Source organism: Scyliorhinus canicula, chromosome 5 (assembly GCF_902713615.1).
Source record: "Scyliorhinus canicula chromosome 5, sScyCan1.1, whole genome shotgun sequence".
Classification (NCBI taxonomy): domain Eukaryota; kingdom Metazoa; phylum Chordata; class Chondrichthyes; order Carcharhiniformes; family Scyliorhinidae; genus Scyliorhinus; species Scyliorhinus canicula.
Window position 1 is genome coordinate 79963029 of NC_052150.1, and position 24472 is coordinate 79987500.

The following is a 24472-nucleotide window of genomic DNA, read 5'->3' on the forward strand; positions in this document are numbered from 1 at the left end:
AAAGATTCATAGGAATGGTCCATTCATGAAGAACTTTGATTATGTAGATAGATAGGAGAAGTTGGGACTGTTTTCCTTTGGAGAAGGGAAGGTTAAAAAGAGACTTGATCGAGGTGGTCAAAATCATATGTGATCTGGACAGAGTAGCTAGGGTGAACTGTTCCCATTGGTGGAAAGATTGAGAGCGAGATGGCATAGACTTACGGTAATTGGCAAAAGAAACAATGGAGACCTGAGGAGAAACCTTTCCATGCAGTGAGTGCTTAAGATCTGGGATGCACCGTGTGAGAGTGTGCTTGAGTCACGTTCAATTGAGGCATTCAAGAGGGAACTGGATTATTATAAGAAAAGGAAAAATATGCAGGATTACAAGGAGAAGGTGGGGAATGGCACTACGTGCAATGTTCATTCAGAGAACTTACATGACGGGCAGAATGGCCATGTTCTGTGCTGCATCAATTCTGTGATCCACTCTGCTGGTTACAGCCTAAAAGGACCTTCACAAAATCATATTGACTCTGCCTGACTACATTATGATTTTCTAAACGTCCTGCTATTACTTCCTTGCCATCAGGTCCAGGGGATTTGTCAGCCTCAAGTCCCATTTTCGTCGTACTTTTTTGTCTCATGATCGTAACTGTTTTTAGTTCCTCCCTCCCTTTCGCATCTTGATTTTCTACTTTATTGTGATGTTTTTTGGGTCTTCTGTGAAGACAGATGCAAAATACTTGTTCCATGTCTCTGCCATTTCCTTGTTTCCCATATTAATTCCCAGTGTATCCTTAATGGAACTGAGGCTTACATTAGCTACTCTTTTCTTATTACATGTTTGTAGCTTTTATTGCCTGTTTTTATATTCCTTGCTAGTTTTCTCTCATACTCTAATTTTATGTTTTTTTAGTCATCTTTTGCAGGTTTCTAAATCTTCGCCTATCTTTTAGCCTGCTAATCTATCAACATTGTACGCCTTTCAATTTGATACAGTCTGTAACTTCATTAGTTAACCACAGATGGTGTATCCTTCTTATATTCCATTTAACACCTACTTGTCCATTCATTTAACATTCCTAAATCTTTTTTCAACTTCTTTGTATCTTTCTTACTGCTTACCTTCCCACCTAACTTTAGATTATCAGCAAATCCAAACACACTGGGCAGGATTTTCCAGCCCCCGCGCAGCGTTTTTTCCGACAATAGAAGTGGCTTGCAATTGACCGTTGGCAGGATCTTCTGGTCCTGTCCATGTCGACAGCTTTTTCGTTGCTCACCCGTCCGGCCGCTGGGGTACCTGTCACGGGGGATGACCTCCAGTGGGACCGGCTGGAAAATCCCACTCATTATATCCACTGGTTTCATCTAATCCATTTTACTAGTTACACCTTCAAAGAATTCAAATAGATTTGTCTGACATTATTTCACTTCCATTATTGTGAATCTTTTAACTTCCCTGTTATCACGTTCCTAACAATAAACGTTCCTTGCTGCTGATGTCAGGCTAACTGGTCTATAGTTCTCTGCTTTGTCTCTCCTGTTCCTTTCTTCAATAGCAAGATTATGTTTGCTATCTTCCAATCCACAGGGTCTTTTCTAGGATCCAGGGAATTCTCGGAGACCAAAACAAATGCATCCCCTATCTGTGTAATCATCTCTAAAACCCTGATTGACGGCAGTCAATAACATGCGATTTGTCAGCATTTAGTCCTATTTTTTCTCCAGTGCTATTTCTTCACCAATATTATTAAGTCAGTCAGTTTCACAAGACTCTTGGTTTCCCTATTATCTCCTGAGTGTATTTTGTGTCTTTTACTGTGAAGACAGATGAAGAGGGTCCAATTTTAATGCTGTTATTGCGTGGGTTTTGAATGGGTTAGTATCTTCCCAAAGTATTCATTTAATGCTCTTCCATTTCTTTATTCCCTATTATAATTTCTGATGTCTCTGGCCTAAGAGATATGCTCTTGCTAAACTCTTCCTTTTCACATACTTACAGAAGTGGTTACCATCTGCTTATATCACAGTGGTTAGAACTGTTGCTACACAGCACCAGCGTCCCAGGTTCGATTCCTGTCTGTGTGGAGTCTGCACATTCTCCCCGTGTCTGCATGGGTTTCCTCCGGGTGCTCTGGTTTCCTCCCAAAAGACCCGAAGACGTGCTGTTAGGTGAATTGGACATTCTGAATTCTCCCCCTGTGTACCCAAACAGGCACAGGAATGTAAGGGCTTTTCACAGTAACATCATTGCAGTGTTAATGTAAGCCTACTTGTGACAATAAAGATTATTATTATTAGCTGGCTATTTCCCACCACTCAGAAACAGGCTTGGAGGCTAGGAGCCCAGAAAATAGTGGGAGACCGTGTTGGATCATCTTTATAAAAGCATTTTGTTACCCATCCCTAATTGCCCTTGAGATGATGTTGGTGAGCTGCCTTCTTGAACTGCTGCAGTTCATATGGTGTCGATACACCCACAGTACTGCGAGGGAGGTAGTTCCAGGTTTTGACTTGGCAACAGTGAAGGAACGGTGATTTAGTTTCAACTCAGGATGGTTTAGAGGAGTACTTCGAATGATGGTCTTTCTGTGAGCTAGATTCTATAGCAGCAAATTGGACATCCCCCATGCAACAGTAAAAAAAGGGCGTGATAACGCTGGGTTGACAATATATCATCATGCCGGTCTCAGATGTTACGGAAGGAGAGCGGGCACCAAAATCAGAAGCCAGCCTCTATTTTGAAATAATAAATTAACAATCAAGTGAGCTTTTTAAAGAGCTAATTATATGCAGCAGTTTGTTGCCTGCTACATTTTACAGGTATCGGATGGGTAAACACTCAAAATGCTTTACTGCAGGTATGACGAGGTGGCAAAGGAATGGAAGAAAAGGCTGGCCACCCAGGGGAATGCTCTGGGGACCCCGGTTTCAAATCCCACCACGGCTGATGGTGAAATTTGAATTAAATGAAAAAAGATTAAAAGCCAAATGATGACCATGTATCCGTTGTCATAAAAATCCATATAGTTCACTAATGTCCTTTAGGGAAGGAAATCTGCCATCCACACCTGGTCTGGCCTACATGTGACTCCAGACCCACAGCAATGTGGTTGACTCGTAAGTTCCTTCTGAACGAGGGTAATTAGAGATGGGCAATAAATGCTGGCCTAGTCAGCGAAATCCACCTCCCGTAGGTGAATTTTAAAAAATTAGCAGCAGATTCTGTTGAAGAGGCAAACATAGGTATGTTTTTTGATTCCATTTATTTTCTGTTTTGAGCCTGAGAAATTGAGGGCGATTGAGAGAGCACAGGGCTTTTAAATTCATAGCCTGACTGATTCCAGTTCATGGTCTGAATCTAATATGGAGCGAGATTCTCCGACCCCCCCGCCGGGGGGAATCAAACCACCTACCTTACTGGCGGGACCAGGCGACGCGGGCGGGCCTGGGGGTCCTGGGGGGGGGGGGGGGGGGGGCGCGATCTGGCCCCGGGAGTGCCCCCACGGTGGCCTGGCCCGCGATCGGGGCCCGCCGATCGGTGGGCGGGCCTGTGCCGTGGGGGGACTCTTTTCCTTCCGCCTTCGCCATAGTCTTCACGATGGTGGAAGCGGAAGTGACCCCCTCCCCTGCGCATGCGCGGGGATGACGTCAGCAGCCTCTGATGCTCCAGCGCATGCGCGGACTTCCGCCGGCCGGCAAAATCCCTTCGGCCCCGGCTGGCGTGGCGCCAAAGGCCGTTCCCGCCGGCCGGCAGGGCGCCAACCACTCTGGCGCGGGCCTAGCCCCTCAATGTTAGGGCTTGGCCCCAAAAGGTGCAGAGACGTCCGCACCTTTGGGACGGCCCGACGCCGGAGTGGTTCACGCCACTCCATCCCGCCGGGACCCCCCGCCCCACCGGATAGGGGAGAACCCCGCCCATGATTTTTAATTCCTCTTTTTAGCCACATTTGTTTCATCTTTCCTTCGGGAATTTTATTCCCTAAGGGAATTATAATTATTGCAAATTATGGATTATTTATTTAAATATTTACTGTTGTCTATCTACTGCTAGATATTTTAAACTAGTTTTTCATGTTAACACAGCCAGCTTGCCCCTCATGTCTGTGCAGTTTACTTTGTATAGGCTCAAGATCCTAGTTTCAGACTTAACTAAGCCACTAAATATATAGTTCAACTGTTTTATGATTACTCTTCCTCAGAGGCTCCTTTCGAACAAGCTTATTAATTACATCTGAGTCAATGCGTAAAGCTAGGTCTAAAATAACCTGTTTCCTGGTTGTTTCCTTGACATACTGATCTCAAAAACTATCTTAACCAGTCTTTATGATGAGTTTACTGCCAATTACTGTAGTAGCCTTGTTATCTGCACCTCTAATTTCCTGATTTATACTCTGCTCAAACATCCTGCTCCCAATGGAGATTCTCACCAATGGAAATAGCCACTCCTGCTTGCCCCTCCCCCTCACACCACCCCTGACCTCCCAATCATGCCCTACCCTTCAGGAGGCCCCATCGAGATCGTTCCACTTCCCTCAATTTCTGTCCTCCATCACAGTTCCTCATCGGGCACTGACTTCAGTCCCAGCAGTGGCCACCGCTCCAAGTGGAGCTGCTGGCCATCTGACGGACTGGCAGCTCTTGCAGATAGGTCAGCTTTCCACATGGGGCTGCAACCCATAACCTCAGACAGCTACCTGCCGGATGACTGTAAAATTTGTTTGTGGCACGCCACAGCTGGTGCTCAGGGCCATTACCTCTGTGTAAAATTCAGCTTGAGGTTAAAAGAGGAGGCACGTAATAGTCGAGATCATACTTGTGGAGAAAATATGGATTTGGAAAAATAGTCACCTAGTCTGCCTTTCACCCAAAGCCTCCAAATCCACCATAAGGCCCCGAGTTCTCCACTGCACCCTCTCACCACAATAAAGTCCTGACCCACCCACCATCACCAGGCCCTGATGCATTTCCGTCCCCAGGCCTCCAATCCATGCCACTGTGGCCACTAACCCCTCCCCCATCGACCTCCCCTTCCTCCCTGCCTCCGATTAAACTCCCCTGATTGATTCCACCTTTTTTTGAACCCCGCTCGCCCAAAGACCCTGATCCTCCCCTCTTATTGAACACCTGATTGAGCACCCCTTCTGAATGAACCCCCATATCCTAATCATGCACCCAATTAACCTCCCTCCTCTCGGTACCCCCCTGATCAAACTCCTTTCCCCCAATCAGCCCCCACTGATCCACTCTCAAATCATAACCCCCTCCCGCCTCCTAGTCGACATCCCTGACCCTGGTTGCCCCTCGCTCCCATCCCTGATCTAGACGTATCTGTTGCTGCGGATGTCACTACCTGCTGCTCCCTCAGGATTAGGTCAGTAGATATTCTGAAGGGTGAATCATCTATTCCCACCAGCAGCAGGAATCACGCTGACTTTCCCATCTGCCATCGGACTTGGTCTCCAGAATGGAAAATTCCGCCCTGTGTCTTTCAATCAGGGCTTTGCCAATAATTGTCTGCAAAAATTAGTGACTTTCAGTGAGGGTCTCGAATTCTCTGTGGGAACTCTCTCTCCTCACAGCCTACTTCCTACCCTGTCCTTGCACCTTACCCTCAGCTTTCCCCTCTCTCCCATCAAACTTCCATCTTGTGGATATTACCCCTGTATTCTCTGGTGACAGCTGGGAAACCTGTCATCCACCTTTTAAGTAAGACTTGCGTCAGATGATTAAAGATTACTCAGCAAACATATAGGGCAGGATTTTCTCTGTCTGCTCCTCAACTCAGGCTCAGATGGGGGTCAGAAGCCGGCACAGTTGCAAACATTGTAATTTTCTCTGAAGCAGCCAATTACTGGTCAGAGGACTCAGGGTTGTTGTCCAGTTAAGGACTAATGGTCAACCAAAGGCCATTAATTCCAGCTTGAAAGGAGCCATGGAAGGAAAGTGAGGGAAAGGACACTCCAAAATGGAGGAGCCCTCTCTCTAATGGTGTAAAAATGTAACTGAAAAAAAGACCTTTGTAACCAGACTACCACTGTGGTGGATGCTTATCATTCCACAGGATGGACTGTGGCTGCTACTACACCTAGACAGGCAGGCCTTTAAGACTATCTGGAGTGCTGCCATTGGGAGGCCACCTCCAGGCAATTAAAGTGGCCCTCGTTGCCTGCGGGAACCTGAAGGCCAACTGGAAAATCCCAGCAGTCCTTAAAGAGCAGTAATTGGGACAATTGGCTACCTGCCACATGCAGGCAGATAGTCATGCCCCCACCCACCCCCGTACCTCAGATTCTCGGCTCCATGAAAATGTCTCGAGAATGGGAAAACATTGGAGCCAAGAAACCAAAGGTTTGTGCCTTCTTGCCTCCATTCTAGGCTCCTGCCTGCAGAGACTCAAAGTCCAGTCCAATATATCACTATAAACACTTCAAGAATTGAGCAGTATGTTTTCCCACTATCAATAATCAGGTAGTAAGACCAGGGGTGGCAGCAGTCAGTGATATGCATTGTTATAACAGGTACTTTGAAGTCTGAGTCAGTTGTAAGGATCCTACTGTTAATCCCTGTCTGTCCCTTGTTTTTCCTTTTAATTTCTGTTATTCTGCTATTTCAATTTTTCTACCTGACAATTGATGGGACCTACACCTGGAAGATAGACTTCACCTTTAATTTTAAAAAAACTAGCACTCCAGTAGGATGTGCTATTTGGTCTGACATCAGTGATGACACCTCTTGATGGACTTGGCTGATGACCAATGAGCTGTTTTACAATAATAATAATCTTTATTAATGTCACAAGTAGGCTTACATTAACACTGCAATGAAGTTAATGTGAAAATATTGCCGGGCCTTAGCTGCTATTTAATTCTGATTGGTGCTGACTGTTCTGGAATGTTTCTTCCTCTGCGGACTGTGTTTTGCTTTTAGTTTCATTTTGAAAAGAAGCTGGAGGGTTACAGCTCTGATTTCTCGCTCTTACCTGATGGAATCTTTCTGAAGGTCCTGAGTAAAGACCTTTCTCTCTGTAGAGTCAGTGTGAGCTGCAAAGACAATCCAGCCCAGCACCAGCTGCAGGCAGGGTCGGCTGTTTAAAAACCTTTTTTGAATTCTCAGGTGGGGAACTCTGTTCTTTTCAGAAAGGCTGTTCGACATTCTGGTGGAGTTGGACACAAATAGCAATTCACAGGCCTGATGCTGCTTTTTTGGAGTGAAGGCCAAGGTTAATAAAAGTTAAAGTGACTGCCCAGGGTGAATCCTACAGCCTGGGGGTTCTGACTGAATGCTGCTGCCAGAAGATCCTCATTAACGATCCAACCGCTGGTTCAAATCACTCCACGTCTGGGGAGGACAGCCTGCTGTTGCAATAACTTCAACATCCAAAGCAAGGACACTCATCTTCCATCACATATTTTAATTTCTATTATTTTTATCTATTTCCCTCCTTCTGTTTGTGTGTCTGTCTTGTGTGTGTTTGGCTAGAGGGTGCAATGGTAAAAGGGGGGGTGAGTAGTAGATTGGCTGACCATCATTCTATTATAATTATTGCGTGGCGTATCTCTTTTTCTTATAGATAAATAAATAATTGTGCTGTTTCACGTACAAATCTGGTGCATGTAAGTCACTGCAGCAGTCAAGGGCCAATGAAACTTTATAGAAATTATTGGTTAATTCACCTGCGTTGGGACTCTGGGGTTTGTGGGGCTGGAATTGACCGCGCAGTAACCTAGGGTCTCATAACACAGTAAAGATCAGCTGGAGGATTTCCAGAATCTGAAGTTGGGGCGTACCTCATATGAGAGGATGGGAGTTTGCTACCGTTTCTGCTGCTTCTCAGGGATTCAAAGCTGTGTGAGGAGTTCCCCCACAAAAGAAGCAAATCAGTGAAGAAATCAAGGGTGTTTGAGAAATCTCTATATGAACAGATTTTAGGAATCTGAAGCATGAGCTATTCATTCCAAATGTGGAAAATGGCAACTATGCTGTAACTCACAGGCGGAATCTCACTTTCATGATCTCTGACTTGTTATCGAGAATGTTTTTCCACAAAGAATTCAATGCATGAGTCACTGCGGGTAGTTTTACTTGTCTCTTAATCGTTGGAAAGGCCCTCACTCAGAGCCACTGGCTGCACTTGACACAAAGGAGCAATAAAAAGGAGAATTTATTTTTCTTTATCTAAGGTGGGTGGAGGGGAAATCTCTTTATAAAATTTGACCTAAACTGGAAGTTGCATGGAAAATGGTCAGGTAACTCAAACGTTACACCAGAACTGCAAACAAGAAATGCCACATTCCCTCATAGACCCTCTCCCCAAGATGAGTCATCTCTTGGCGAGAAGGACAAAGAAAGTTTGGAGGATAAAAAGATCAAGTAATAAAATTGAAACCTTAATAAATGGAAATAAGAAACTTTTTTTTAAAAGGAAAAATAATAATTGTAAATAATTTGGCATTAAATTTCTATGTACAGATGAAACATGCTGTGCATAAAGACTTTTTTTGTTCACTTTTTCTCTTCCATTTCATACACTACCTTGGGTGTTGACTTTCTCACTGAGTTTCAGTTGCAATGGCAGTGGTTACTCTCTAGATCTTCTAGGGCCACATGGTAGCACAAGTGGATAGCATTGTGGCTTCACAGCGCCAAGGTCCCAGGTTTGATTCCCGGCTTGGGTCACTGTCTGTGCGGAGTCTGCACGCTCTCCCCGTGTGTGCGTGGGTTTCCTCTGGGTGCTCCGGTTTCCTCCCACAGTCCAAAGATGTGCAAGTTAGGTGGATTGGCCATGCTAAATTGCCCTTAGTGAGCAAAAAAGGGTTATTGTATTACAGGGATAGGGTGGAAGTGAGGGCTTAAGTGGGTCGGTGCAGACTCGATGGGCCGAATAGAACACAAAGAACAAAGAAAATTACAGCACAAGAACAGGCCCTTCGGCCCTCCCAGCCTGCGCTGATCTAGATCTTTTATCTAAATCTGTCGCCTATTTTCCAAGGATCTACTTCCCTCTATTCCCCGCCTGTTCATATATCTGCCGAGATGCATCTTAAATGATGCTATTGTGCCCGCCTCTACCACCTCCGCTGGCAAAGCGTTCCAGGCACCTCCTTCTGCACTGTATGTTCTATGTTCATTCAACTATCAATTATCCACGTGTGAGCCTTGACAACAACTTACAGAAGACGATTTTAATGTTAAGGAATTAAGCCGAATTTTCAGTCTTTAATGTGAAGGAATTAAGCTGAGTTTTCAGTCAAGGTCAGAAAGTGAATTAGAGGCAGGCATTTAAAAATGGCGTCCCTGATCTCTTTCAGAGCTCCTCAATGCAGGAAATGAAGCTAACTGCGGCCTTGGGGACCCTCCCTGCCAGGGCACAAAAACAAGACATTAGTGGGGTCGTTGCTGGCACGATAAGTGCTGGGAATGACCTTGCTAATCCCGCCCAGAACGAACTCTATGTTTTATTTTGGTTAGATAGAACAGGCGCTGGAATGTGGCGACTAGTGGCTTTTCACAGTAACTTCATACTTGTGACAATAAAAGATTATTATTATTATCGCACCCAACATTCTCAGGACAGGCAGAAAAAAAGTTGTCAAGAGGACTGAAGTGAGATCAAGATCAAGATTAAACAAGCCCACATTAGAATTGTGTACAGGTATGAGAGAGAGTGCGAGAGAGATATTTGCAAATAAATAATCAAATAAAAGGTTCACCTTCGTTGATTTACACACAACTTCCAGTTTGAAATCTTAGCTTCATTTTATTTAAAGCATATTTCAAGCCTTATAAAATGTAAAGTGATGGAATGAAGTACGTGCTCAGTTTCCGCTGGTATTTGAAAGCGAATGTTATATTGCAATATGTACCTTTTGATTATGTGATGAATTAAAGGTTTGATTTTCCATAGTTTTCTAACTGTTCTTCAGTTAGATTTTACAGATTTATTCGTGGTATACATTGCAGTTTAGGGTATTATTACAAAGCCAACATAAATGAGGAAATTTTATTCTTTCCAGCTAAAGATGACTGAAAGCAGGAGTTAAAATAGAAATGGTGTGCTTACCACTCGATTCCTGCCCATGGCAATGTTAATGTGAAAGCAAAATACTGTGGAGGCTGGAAATTTGAAATTGAAACAGAAAATGTAGGATGTATCACAGATCTGGCAGCATCTGTGGAGAAAAAAACAGAGTTGACATTTCAGGTGGAGGATCCAATTCTGATGAAAGGCTATCAAACCTTAATTGATATGTTTAATTACGGCCCATGCAATGTAATTGGAAGCCCAATTTCAAATTAATTGCTGCTGCAAAACCCAGCAGCGAAAGAGAGGTGTGAATAAAAATTTTTTTAAAAAAGAAAGCGAGGCAGGATTGAGCAGGAGTACGTTCTCTGGCTCATCAAGGGAATCTTCTGCCTCTCCTGGCTGATTGTGGCATCTCCTCCCATGCTCCCTACCCCCAACCCCCGCCCTCTGGGTTGTAAGCCAAGCTGCCAGTTTGTCACACTGCCGCACAGGAAACGGAACAAACCATCAGTAGGACACTCAGGAGCCATGATGCTGGTGGGGCACCTGTGCAATGTGCCAAAAATCCATGTCACATATTTAAGTCGTTAATCCCCTGCCATTCATTGTGAAGGGGTGAATATTAAGGCCACTGTGCTTTTTGTTTAAGTACTTTATGTTTTCCACTTGCCATTCTGATCTGTAAAATTGTTTTCTGATGCCCTTTATCTCTTTTTGTTCCCTCAGGCCTGTCCCAGGGTCTCTATCGTCATTACTGCATCTCCACAACAGACAAAGGCAGCCCATGCCAGGGTCCATGCCTGGCAACCTCCCCAATTCAGCAATGCCAGTATCTTCTGCAGTATTGATGCCTGTAAGTTTCTGTGATTTCTGTGACTTTAACATTGAGTTTTCCATCTTCTGGCTATTCAAATGTAAATTCAAGTCATTCTAACATGGCAAATGTTTGTTACAAATTTAAGTCTTCCGCAGCTATCTTCTAATTTCAGTGGCATCAGCTACTCTTGCAAGTGTGCGTAATTTAGCCTTTCCGGAAGTTCGCTTTCAGTGCATTGTAGGGCAGTGTAATCAAGCAAGTAACGATGGTATCTGTTTATGACGAGAATTAGTTGTTCACGGTTTTTGCTTTGGTGATTCTTCAATCTCTCCAAAGGTAGGTTTGATGAGACAAGACTTGATACAAATCCTTAAGCTGCTTTACTCACAGCTAATGAATATATCAGGAAACAGTTAGTGTAGATTCATTTAGTTCAATTCATACAATATGATCCTACGTCTGGTCCTGTGTAATGAGACAGGATTAATTAATAATCTCATAGTTAGGGATCCTCTTGGAAGGAGTGATCACAATATGGTGGAATTTAAAATACAGATGGAGGGTGAGAAGGTAAAATCAAACACTAATGTTTTGTGCTTAAACAAAGGAGATTATAATGGGATGAGAGAAGAACTGGCTAAGGTAGACTGCGAGCAAAGACTTTATGGTGAAACAGTTTTGGAACAGTGGAGAACCTTCCAAGAGGTTTTTCACAGTGCTCAGCAAAGGTTTATACCAACAGAAAGGAAAGATGGTAGAAAGAGGGAAAATCGCCCGTGGATATCTAAGGAAGTGGGCAGCACGGTAGCACAAGTGGATAGCACTGTGGCTTCACAGAACCAGGGTCCCAGGTTCGATTCCCCGCTGGGTCACTGTCTGTGCGGAGTCTGAACGTTCTCTCCGTGTCTGCGTGGGTTTCCTCTGGGTGATCCGGTTTCCTCCCACAGTCCAAAGACGTGCCTTTAGGTGGATTGACCATGCTAAATTGCCCTTAGTGACCAAAAAGGTTAGGAGGGGCTATTGGGTTACGGGGATAGGATGAAAGTGAGGGCTTAAGTGGGTCGGTGCAGACTCAATGGGCCGAATGGCCTCCGTCTGCACTGTATGTTCTATGTTCGATGTTCTAATGAAATAAGGGAGAGTATCAAATTGAAGGAAAAAGCATACAAAGTGGCAAAGATTAGTTGGGGACTAGAGGATTGGGAAATCTTTAGGGGGCAACAGAAAGCTACTAAAAAAGCTATAAAGAAGAGTAAGATAGATTATGAGAGTAAACTTACTCAGAATATAAAAACATGGTAAAAGTTTCTACAAATATATAAAATAAAAAAGAGTGGCTGAGGTAAATATTGGTCCTTTCGAGGATGAGAAGGGAGATTTAATAATGGGCGATGAGGAAATGGCTGAGGAACTGAACAGGTTTGTTGGGTCGGTCTTCACAGTGGAAGACACAAATAACATGCCAGTGACTGATGGAAATGAGGCTATGACAGGTGAGGTCCTTGAGACGATTGTTATCATGAAGGAGGTAGTGATGGGTAAACTAATGGGGCTAAAGGTAGACAAGTCTCCTGGCCCTGATGGAATGCATCCCAGGGTACTAAAAGAGATGGCTGGGGAAATTGCAAATGCACTAGCGATAATTTACCAAAATTCACTGGACTCTGGGGTGGTCCCAGCGGATTGGAAATTAGCAAACGTGACACCTCTGTTTAAAAAAGGAGGTGGGCAAAAACGGGTCATTATAGGCCAGTTAGCTTAACTTCGGTAGTAGGGAAGATTCTGGAATCTATCATCAAGAAAGAAATAGCAGGGCATCTGGATTTGAGGACATTACCAGTGCAGTAGACCATAGGGAGCCAATGGTGGATGTGGTATATCTGGATTTCCAGAAAGCTTTTGACAAGGTGCCACACGAAAGGTTGCTGCATAAGATAATGATGCATGGCGTTAAGCGTAAAGTAGTAACATGGATAGAGGATTGGTTAATTAATAGAGCGCAAAGATTGAGGATTAATGGGTGTTACTCTGGTTGGCAATCAGTAGCTAGTGGTGTCCCTCAGGGATCAGTGTTGGGCCCACAATTGTTCACAATTTACATAGATTATTTGGAGTTGGGGACCAAGTGCAATGTGTCCAAGTTTGCAGACGAAACTAGGATGAGTGAGAAAGCAAAAAGTGCAGAAGATATTGAAAGTCTGCAGAGGGATTTGGATAGTTTAAGTGAATGGGCTAGGGTCTGGCAGATGGAATACAATGTTGACAAATGTGAGGTTATCCATTTTGGTAGGAATAACAGCAAAAGGGATTATTATTTAAATGATAAAATATTAAAATATGCTGCTGTGCAGAGGGACCTGGGTGTGCTAGTTCATGAGTCACAGAGGTTAATCACAGAGTTGAGGGGGTTGGATTATGAGGAGATGATGAGTAGACTGGGACTGTACTCGTTGAAATTTAGAAGGATGGGAGGGATCTTATAGAAACATGTAAAATTATGAAGGGAATAGATACAATAGATGCGGGGAGGTTCTTTCACTGGCGGGTGAAAGCATAACTAGGGGGCATAGTCTCAAAATAAGGGGAATTATATTTAGGACTAAGTTTAGGAGGAACTTCTTCACCCAACGGGTTGTGAATCTATGGAATTCCCTGCCAGTGAATCAGTTGAGGTTCCTTCATTAAATGTTTTCAAGATAAAGATAGATAGTTTTTTGAAGGAAGAATAAAGGGTTATGGTGTTCGGGTGGGAAAGTGGAGATGAGTCCACAAACGATCAGCCATGATCTCATTGAATGACGGAGCAGGCTCGAAGGGCCAGATGGCCTACTCCTGTTCCTAGGTCTTATGTTCTTATGTTCATCATGCTCTTAATAGAAAATAATGAACATGCTGTGTCGCCTGTCATCAATGAGTTGCAATTCTTAAACAAAATAATTTCTAAATAATCTCTCTAGCTCAGCCACCAGAGTTCAGATGAGGTTTAACTAAAAAAAAATGTCTCCTGCCCAATGGAAGTGATTACTTCAAAATTGATCTTGTGGTCTTTTATTTATGATTGAGTTCGTTAATTTCAATAATTTATCTGGTGTTCTGGACTTTTTTTTAATGCATTTTGAAAAGCAGATGTTGGCCAAGGATGGATTTGCTAAATTACTCTATTTAATCGTTTAAAAGTAATTAAAGAGGTTTCAAAAAAAAGTTTTGCTAACTGACGTTTTTCAAAAACATATGTTGAACATGTTGCTGCAGAAATTCTCTGGAATTTCTTGTGATCCCCTGTTGTAACTTTGGCAGAAAGAAATGTGTGGAATCTTTGAAGAAACAGCTGAAAATAATATCCAGCCTTAAATACAAACCAGATCAACAATGTGTGCTACAATAATGAGGTTTAAAATATTATTATATTTTGCGACTGTAGCTTTAAATTTAGGGAAATGTAGGGGGTCATGTGACCTGTTCTGCAGTCTTCCAAACAGTGAGCCTGGTGGTTTGATTGTTAGAGATCAAAGGAAGGCGTAGATTGTTTTACTGAGAAGGAGTGCAAGATGTTTACGCTTGGAGACAATGCAAACAGTCTCTGAGTTTACCATGAGTAAACCCTAAGTGTCCCAAAGTCCCAGAAAGGTGTTGTTTGAGTTGGGTTATAGACAGTTGTGCTTTCAATTTTCCAGTAACTTCTCTGAAGAAAACGAGTTGAGATCAAAGATAGTTAATTGGCATTTATACCTGGATGTAAGTGTTTCATGTGTTCATTGAGGAAGGGAGCAGAGGAAGCCATTTTTCAGATCAGGATACAGGATTCTCTACAAATCATTGAATATCACATACAGTAGAGGTCCTGCATGGATAGCAGAGGGAAAAGGATGCTTGACTTTGTGAACTACCACAACCAGATGTGGCAGGAGTGTGCTCTCTGTCAAAGCGATCCATCCTGCAACCATCTAAAGATTCTGGTTGGCTGTGGGAATGAAGAATCACCGGAGCAGGCTTTTCTCCTGGTGGTAGATTTAAGGGATTCTCCAAAGGTGAAGAAAGAGCCTGGAGCCAGTCACAAGTTATCACTTGATGCAATGGGCACACAGAAACCCATTGGAAGCAACTGTGGGCTGTTTGCTAAAAGGCCTGTAGTATCATGGAGTGTGATCGGTGGTAAATATATCAGGGAAACATCACTTTCTGTAGTTTAAAGTATAAGTTGTCTACAAAAGAATAGTGTCTAGCCAAGTGTTTCTTTATCGTTTGTTGCAACAAAAGTTTTAAAAAGTGAAATCTTGCTGTGTCATTGTTTCAGCTGGTAACTGGAAGTACAAATCTCTTTTTAAAAGTTCTTGATCTCTACGGGAATTGTAAGAAAAGTAACATGCAAATAGAATATTTTTAAAACAAAAAGGAAAAACTGAAAATGCTGGAAATCTGAAAATAAAAATAAAAAGTGATGGAAATACATGGGCCGGGATTCTCTAAAATCGCCGCTATGTGTTGACGCCGGCGTGAACACCTGAGTGTTTCACGTGGGCGTCAACGGGTCTCCTGGCCCAGCGATTCCGTGGCCCACAGGGGGCCAGCACGGCGCTAGAGTGTTGCACCTAGCGGCGGCACCGATACGCAGCCCAGCACTGCCGGCCACGGGTCCGCGCATGCGCTCGCTGGCCGGCCGCAGGTCCGCGCATACAGACGGTGACTGCTTCTGCACCGGGCCCGAGCAACATGGTGGAGCCACACAATGTGCCGACGCGGAAGAAGGTAGGCCCCCCCCCCGGATCGCCCGCGCCCACCCATCGGTGGCCCCCGATCGTGGGCCTGCCCATCGTGGAGGCCCTGCCAGGAGTCTGATTCCCCTGCCCCCCTCACCAGGACAGCCATCACAGCCGTGGGTCCAAGCTCCCGCCAGGTGGAACCATGTTAGAACCATGCCGGCGGGAACTCGGCCAGTCGACCGCTGAGAATCGTCGCAGGGGCCTCTTTCAACGGTCCCTAACCGGCGCCGCATCGACTGCGCATGCCCGGCTGGTGGCGATTCTCTGGTCGCCGGAGAATCGCTTCCCAGCATCGGACCGGTGTCACGGGCCGTCTCGGCTTCAACTCCGATTCTCTGAGTCGTCGCGGGCTCGGAGAATCCCGGCCCTGGTTTGTGAATCAGCCTTTTTAAAGAACAAAGGCCGAATTTTACATGTTGTCTGATTATTCTCCACACATTTTAAAAATACTTTCAAGTGGTGTAGTAACTGAAAAACTGGAGGGTTGAAGAATCTAGGGATTTGGGATCAGAATGCCTCTGCTTTCACAAATGCCATCAGAGGTAACTGTGATAGTTTAGGGACCTGACATGAATTACGTCAGAGGCACCAAAAACTTCCACTTGTGCGATCTCACTGGGTAACCAGTAAAAACTAGTTGGAATGTTTCAGACGGTGATTTTGACACTGGGTTTGGATTTTAAGCTGATTGCTATAATGCTAACCCTTACTTTGAAAGTTGTTTGGGACCATATTGGCTTGAAGGCAACTTCTCCCATCTTTGAGAAAGTTTCTGTTTAGGTTCCCCCAAATTCGGAATAATTGCTCATACACAAGATTAATGTACACACAAGCTGTTTTAGAGTCACATTTGGAATTGTATCAGAACACATCAACATGTTTTCAGCTGTTGGTAAATTCTTATTATTATTGAAGTGCATACGTGATTCAACACCAAAGAAAGTAAACTCAATTTCAATGGAAATAGTTAAATGATGTAAAATGATGAGATGAGAGATTGAAAACAGTTTGATCATTTGTTTTTCTGCCTGCCAAACATCTTATAACTAACAAGAAGCCAAGTTGAGGGTCAGACGCTAAGGATGATGTTTTCAGAGAATTAACTTGCTTGGAGTGAAAATCAGTGATGAAAATTGTCAACCCACTGAAGTTGATGGAAAACAAAATCAAGCGTAGTATAAATGGGCTGCCGGTTTGTTATTGCCCATTATGCTGGGGTCAGAGACCAGTTTCATTCCCTGTGATGTGTATAGAAACTTGGAGGATCAACCCTGACCTCTGTTCAGTTACTTTGGATCAGTCAGAATTGGCAAAAGGGGCACCATAATCAGTTTCACTGTCCTTGGGGTAAGGAATGGAACAAAATGGCCAGGGTTCTCAATCCTAAGCACTATTCTGTGGCCCATACTACAGTGCGCATGTGTGGTGAGGGAAAGAATCATGGTTGAATAACCTCTTTGCAAGACTGATTCATAAAGAATGTTTGTTTGGCCAAAGTAGTAAACTGTGTTTGCGACTGAACTTCAGTAAGAAGTCAATGCCTCAATGAAAGAATTGGAAGTTATAAAAAAAAGTATTGATATGAAGGCTTTATAGAAAAGAAAGTTTTTAAAGTGTGCAACATATATAGTGGATCAGTTTTTACTTTAATCGCTATTTTAATCATCCCTATACTAACAAGTAGCTAAAGTATTAGAAACTGTAACTATATTCAAGCCACTTCCCACCTCTTGGCAGGACACCATGTGTGTAGCAATTTTCATGGAGCCAGTCATGCTGTTTACATCATCTCAATCTAAGTTTTCTCCAGAATTTAGGGTGTAGGCAGCATTGGATTCTAACTTTGAGCAATACTGAATTTTCCATTTTGTTTTTCACTGTCATTTACATGTATAAATTTTGTACCAATTAGTAAACTTATTAATAATAAAAACAGAAACTGCTGAATAGACTCAGCAGGTCTGGCAAATCTGTTTTTAAGGAATTTATTATGGTACATTTCAGTGTGTATTTGCTGCTCAACGAATAATCACTGCTATTAGTAAATCAAACTTGATAAAAGCCGGTAGGTTACATGGGAATTGAGAGTGGGTGTAGTGTTTGGACATCTTGGCTGTGAAATGAGAAAGCCAATAGGATATTAGGATTCAGAGCCAGAATAATGGACTATGGCAGGAATTTTCCGGTCATTCCTACTGGTGAGATCTTGTGGTCCCGCCGACACTGAATCCCTGCTGCGGGTTTTCCGGGACGAGGATGCATAGAACAGGAAATCCCATTGACAATCCCTCCACCGGCCAATGGCGGGCTGCCTCTGCTGCTGTGAAACATGCTGTAGGGGCATTCGGAAAGTCTTGCCCTAGAGGTCTTCAGTGAAACTTCATGCCTCGAGTCAGGCCACATCTGTAATAATCTTGCGCTGAAATCTTATAATGAACGGGGGACTATATTTTGGAAAATAATTAATCACAGTAAATTATTTAGACTGAAGATTTTCCTTATATTAGGCCTGAGGTGGAAAGAGATACTGAAGACAGGATAGTTTTTGCAACAAAACCGTTGTCTGGGATGTTTTGTTCCCTTCAAAGAGAAACAGGTTTTAGTATGCTGCAATTGACAGCTTTCATTCAGCTAGATATCTGGATTGTTTATTTTCATTTCATTTCCCTTCATGCTTGAATGCATCTCAAGCTTTGAACCTAACCATGATTTTTATATGGTTGTCACCACATCAAAAGCAGTTAAATGCTTTCTGCTGAGAAAAAGAGGAAGTGAAAGCATTTAACTCCTCGATGTTTATAAACAAGTAACTCCTAGATGTTTATATACAAATGAATAGAAACCTTGCAGATGAAAGGATCTGTGTTTAAAGCCTTGCGATGCGGTTTGTATTTCTATGAAGTAACAGCTGCTGCTTTCTAGACATCTGTCTGACGTAGCCGGTGTAAGGCACAAGCGAGTGGAAAGCGATGCTTTTCACTGTTTCTGCCTGGACTGCTCTTTAACTTCCTGGCAGGGATGACTGAAAAGGGGCGCGGGCTCTGCTCTGGAAGGGTGCTCTCTGCTATGGGGGAGGTTCTCTGACATGGGGGGATTACAGGATTTATTGGGAGGAGGAGGTCCTTCAGTGGACTTTGCGGGGCACCTACCTTAAATACTTACCCCTTGGCTAACTGCGAGGTCCACCGCATTAGGGCCACGCTGGAAAATACTCGCACCAATCCACACTCATGGGAATCATGGCCCAGAGGGCTGGAGCATCACGGAGGATGCAGTGCCCTGCCCATTGATAGGATGCAAATGGATCATTTTGTTCTAATTGCATCCTCCCGCTAGGGCTAGCGTGGGGTGTGAACCTCGGATGTCGCCGCCAGCGAGGGACCAGAGCATCACAAACGGTGGCACTGATCCCGTTTTTCCCCCTCTCATGGGATTCTCCGCCGCAACAGGAACTCCCCTACTGCCGATGGAGAATCCTCTCCTGGAACTATCACAAGAGAGAGTTTGGAACTGCTTATACTGGAAGAGATGCTAATAACCACTTTATCCCTCCTAATTAGAATAAAGGAATTCTGGCCAGAAGCACAGGATCTGATTGTTCAGCTACAAGTAACCATTACTGCGATATGTCACATAGCCCAAGCCTCTAGCCTTTTAGGACAATTTTTCACCTTAAATCTTTAGCCTCACAAGCAGTTTACTGTTTAAGATCCAATTGGTGAATCACCGATAAACAGCCCTCTGGGCGGAACAACAGCCTGCTCTTCAAATCTGTCTCTGCTGCACGATTTCCTACCATTGCCTGCAGAAACAGCCCAGTCTCATCTTGTGGTAAGAGCACCAAATATAAAGCGAATTCTATAACTCCGGTCTTCAGCCAGCTGAACCTGAAATCCTATGTGAAAGAATTCTTCATTGGACAGTGACTGTGGTTTCTTGAAATCACATGAACTAATGTTCATTTCTGTGGTTCTTTTACTGTTACTATCCATAGTTGTAAAACTCCTTTTCCTATCCCTTCCTTTGGTGTGTGTTTGAGTTTGTATGTTAATGTGTGTGTGGATGAAGTGGAGCGGGACGTTTCGAGCACTCTAACCTTCTGAGTTAATCTTATCATCTGTTTGCTGCTCTTTAGTACTAAATTGGATCACACAAACCAAGAATTTGGGAAAACACTCAACTGCATAATTTAAAAATAAATCAAAACACCATCTGCTTCCAGGCAAGTGGTGAGAGGAAATAAGTACCATTTTCCTTCCTCTCTCCTGTCTGTAACACCTAATAGTACTTGGTAAGACATAACCAGTTTAGTCGATAGATGAGTAAACTAGTAGTGCACCAGATATGCTCAAGGCTACATCCCATGATCTTGAAGTAATGAAGGTAGTTTACTGCAGATGGAAGAAAGTTGTTGTAAGAAAGGAATAGCTAGGTATTGGAATAAAGTTGGCCCTTAAATTCTGCATAGGTTCTCATCATTTTCCGCTGTAACCTAAATGGGAGGCTAGTGGAACTCCCCCCACTCCCAAGGACACAATTGGAAACCAGAAATCACGACAGAATTTCAGAGCCAGTATTTCCAACTGCTTTTAAGTTTCCCATTGTGGGGGCGATTGTCCAAAATGGAGCCCAAGTGATCGCGCCGTCGTGAACGCCGTCGCGTTTCTGGCATAGGGGGCCAGCACGGCGCTGGAGCAGTTCACGCCGCTCCAGCCTCCCTTCCCGGCGCCAAATGGGCGCCGCGTCAAACCGCTCATGCTCAATTGGGCCGCGCCAACCTTCAGTGCACCGGTCCCGACTCAACATGGCGTCGGTGTTCAGGGGCCGGACGCGCAGGAAAGTAGGCCCGGGAGGAAGAGGCCGGCCCGCCGATCGGTGGGCCCCGATCACAGGCCAGACCCCATCGGAGGCCCCCCCCAGGGACGGAGCCACCCTCCACCCCCCGCACAGGTCGCCCCCCCCAACCGCTCGTGCTGAGTTCTTGCCGGCAGCGACCAGGGGTGAACAGCGCCAGCGGGACTCTGTCGTATCCGTGCGGCAGCTCGGCCCATCTGGGCCGGAGGATCGCGGCCCCGCCGATTGCAGCGGCCCGTGGCCTGCACCGTGCTAAACGTGCCGGCGCAAATGGTGCCAATTCTCTGCACTTTAGAGAATCGCGCGCCAGCGTTGGGCATCGTGGCGCGGTTGTGGCGATTCTCCGGCCCGGCGCGAAGCTCGGAGAATCGCCCCCTGTAGCTCAGAAATGAGATTACCAAATGAGCTTGTTTGCACCTAATACAGGAACCAATATTGGGTATTGCATGTTTCCACTGTGTCAGCTTACATTCCCAAAAGGGATATTCCCCTGAATGCCACTTCATGATTACATCTGTGTGGGAATTTCTCTCTGTACAAAGCATTCTGTGGTATTAAAACTAAATGACAAGGACTTCGAATTTACATTTATTTCTGGTGATTTCAATGCATGGTTTGTTCATACTAGCAGCATTATTCGAACTAATGCAGTGGAACACTGGTGAGTTCAAATACCGCATTTGCTGGGATTTGTGTTGGTATGGAAGGCAAAATTCTGGATCAAGAGTTTTAATTTGATCCTTCAATAAGTTTACCTCCTTGAGGTTTTTTTTAACTCAATAAAGAAGAAAATGAATGTTTTTTTTCTCTCAAACTCTATGCTAATTTAATTCATTATTTTAATCACTGATATAAACTGAACTTTGCTTGGCATGTAAGTAACACCGTCCGGATCTAGTGATTAGGGAATTAGCCTTGGATGAAATGTAGATTTTGGCAGTCTGAACTGGCTTTGGATCTGCCAACAAATATAAATTTAACACTATAAACATGAGATATTTTTCAATCATGTTATCAAGAGTTATCACCATCAGTGACCTAATAATCTATAGTCTTACATATGCATAAGAAAAGGTTTACCAATTTACTAACTCCTCAGGCGTATCAGCAAAAAGCAGTCAGGCTCAGGCTGAATTTGCCCAAACCTTGCATCTCACATTCCTTTTTCATGAACCAGGTGCATTTAGAAGCTGGTTTTATTCATATCGTGATGGTTTGATTTACACATCATGATCCCTTTCTCAATTAATGTGTTATTATTAAATTCATTTACAGGACATGGACGTCAATGGCTAGGCCAACATTTATTGCTCACCCCTAATTGCTATTGGTGTTGCCCATGATGGTGTAGAATTTCCACCATTTCCTGCCAGTAAATTACTGCCAAGAAAACACAGCAACAAAGCAAAGAGTCCTGATATCTCTTGCAGGGCCTCTGAACCTGGCGCCTACATAGGAATTAAGCCTGTAGGGGGTCATGCCTTGATAGCATATGGAGAAAATATGCTAAAATATGTCCGGCGGACGTTTATCCATATTCCTCTTGGCAAACCTTTGTCCATTTGCAGATCAAGAATATTACAGCATCGGATCTAAACCAAGCCCTTTGATAACAACAACAATTCCCTTCCTGCAGAAATGGGGGATGTGGTCCACTAAAGGTACTTCCCAAAAAGTTGCTTTCTAAACATTAAAAAACACCAGGTTCCCTAGAAAGTTACGTAGACTGGAAGCTTGCCAGGTTCTCATGATTAATCTGTAACTGAGGACAACCAGTGATGTAATCGTTCCACTTTAACACTTAAAACACTTATAGTAATTATATCATTACTTAAAACAAAGCTTCATATGGCACATTACGATGCAGATTTTCTGATTAGCAGACCACTACTGATGAGAGAATTTGAACTGGCAGAGATAGATTAGGTAGCGAGTGCTTCCAACCGGCTGAAAACGAGAAGCTACATCCCTAAGTATTTCATGTCCACTATTTTGAGAAGAAGCATCATTAATTATGCATTTCTGGTGCAAATTATGAGCCTGAAACTCGATGATGCTGTGCCTTAAATACCAGCTTAAATTGACTGCAAAACCATCCCAAATGGCAGGCGAGTATATCCTGAGTTGTAAGTGTGCCACCCGCCATATTGCTGAATGCACCAACAGAGAAACCTAGGACCCATGTCTATATCAGGTGTTAGGTCTTTTGAATATGCAAGCATTGGGCACAATATTTGTTTGAAACACTGTTTATTAATGGATTAACTGTGTTCGGGAATACCAGGACTACTATGTGCAGCAGGAAGGAACTGCGGCAGTTTTAAAATATACTTACCTGATTGTTGAGCCACGAGTACTGAATTGTGCCTCCTGGCTCCACGCCAAAACCACAGACTGCTGCAAGCCACCATTCACCCCCCCAACTCCCCCATCCCATCAATACCTCTCTCCCTCTCCTCTCTCCAGATCGCTAACCCAGCTCTGTGGCAGTCTGCTGTGCCAGATGCATTTCAGCTACCACTGCAAATCAAAGGGGTGCTGACTTGGCAATAAGGGCAAAATGGCTCATTAATCCAATTTGCAATCCACACACTCGGCCTCAGCATGCATACAATGAAAACCGAGTTGGCACAAGAAAAGTGATATGGTGCTCAAGCAGACCATTGGAGTACTGAAAATATGAAGTGTTAAACATTCACTACCTCCACCAATGACAGACAGAGACAACAATGTGTTTAACCTACAAGATTCACTGCAGCAACTCAGCAAGGTTTCTTCGACAGCACCTTCCAAATCTTGATCTCTACTACCTAGAAGGACAAGGTAGAAGATGCGTAGGATCACTACCTGCATAATTTTCCTTCCAAGCCCTACACCATCCTGACTTGGAAAACCACCTGGACTGCAGCAGTCAAGAAGTTTGCTCACCATCACCTTCTCAAGGGTCATTAAGGGTGGGTAATAAATGCTGGCCTAGCCAGTGATGCCCACGTCCTGTGAACAAATAAAAAAGCAATGTCAGTTGGCAAGTGATGAGGGTGTGATTGGAAATTACATTTGAAGAAGGACTCACTTGACCACTCATGTGAGGTTATTGAACTTCAGATATGGTTAGGCTCTTGCAGCAACATTCCTAACATTGTCCTCTCTGACTATCTGCTCCCACACTGCCTTCTCACATGCATCTGAAGGCCCTCCTGGCCACCTACAGATATGTCTCTCCTCCTTTCCAATGCCTCAAAATATCCAGTGCAAAGATGGTAAACCTGTTTGCCTTCTCACTCTCTCTTGTCATGTGAGAGCACCTTTAAGAAATGGATGTTTAAGCAATGTACTTTTAAGAAATAGAGCATCTCATGGGCGCGATTCTCTGCTGCCCACGACGGATCGGAGAATAGCGGGAGGGCATCCCCAACATTTTTCCCGCCCTCCCGCTATACTCCCCCCCCCCCCCCCCATGGCCGCCCCACTACACGAATCGGTGCTCGCTGTTTTTTACGGCGAACAGCGGTTCTCCCCAGGCCGATGGGCCGAGTTCCCAGGCCTTTATGGCCGTTTTTACGGCAGCAAACACACCTGCTTGCTGCCGTCGTAAAAATGGCCGCAACATGCCCGTTCTGGGCATCCAGGGCCCCGATTGGCACGGCAGTACCACGGCTGTGCCAAGGGGGGCATGGGCCCGCGATCGGTGCCCACCGATCACGGGCAGTGCGTCCGTAACGGACGCACTCTTTCTCCCTCCGCCGCCCTGCAGGATCAGTCCGCGGGGCGGCCGAGGGAGATGACGGCACCGCGCATGCGCGGGTTGGAGCCGTCCAATCTGCGCATGCGCAGCTGACATCATCGTGCGCGTCAGCCGGCGTGACGCTTGGCGCGCGGACTTAGCAATGGTTGCTAAGGCCGCGATGCCGTGGTTCACGGGGCCCCGCTGCTAGCCCCGCCCGGGGGGGAGAATCGGGTCCCGGGAGGGGGTGCGGCGGCTGCCGTGAAACACGGCCAGTTTCACGGCAGCCTTTACGACTCGCC

The 24472-nt window shown here is 44.6% G+C and overlaps 1 protein-coding gene across 3 annotated transcripts in view; it reads left to right on the forward strand.

The window, feature by feature from the left end:
- The window catches only part of creb5b (cAMP responsive element binding protein 5b), a 473696-nt gene that overhangs the window by 300303 nt on the left and 148921 nt on the right, over positions 1-24472 (forward strand). For all 3 annotated transcript variants that reach the window (XM_038797274.1, XM_038797276.1, XM_038797275.1), the window contains exon 8: positions 10742-10868. In XM_038797274.1, the coding sequence (XP_038653202.1) occupies positions 10742-10868 (127 nt within the window). The remainder of the gene's footprint in view (positions 1-10741; positions 10869-24472) is intronic.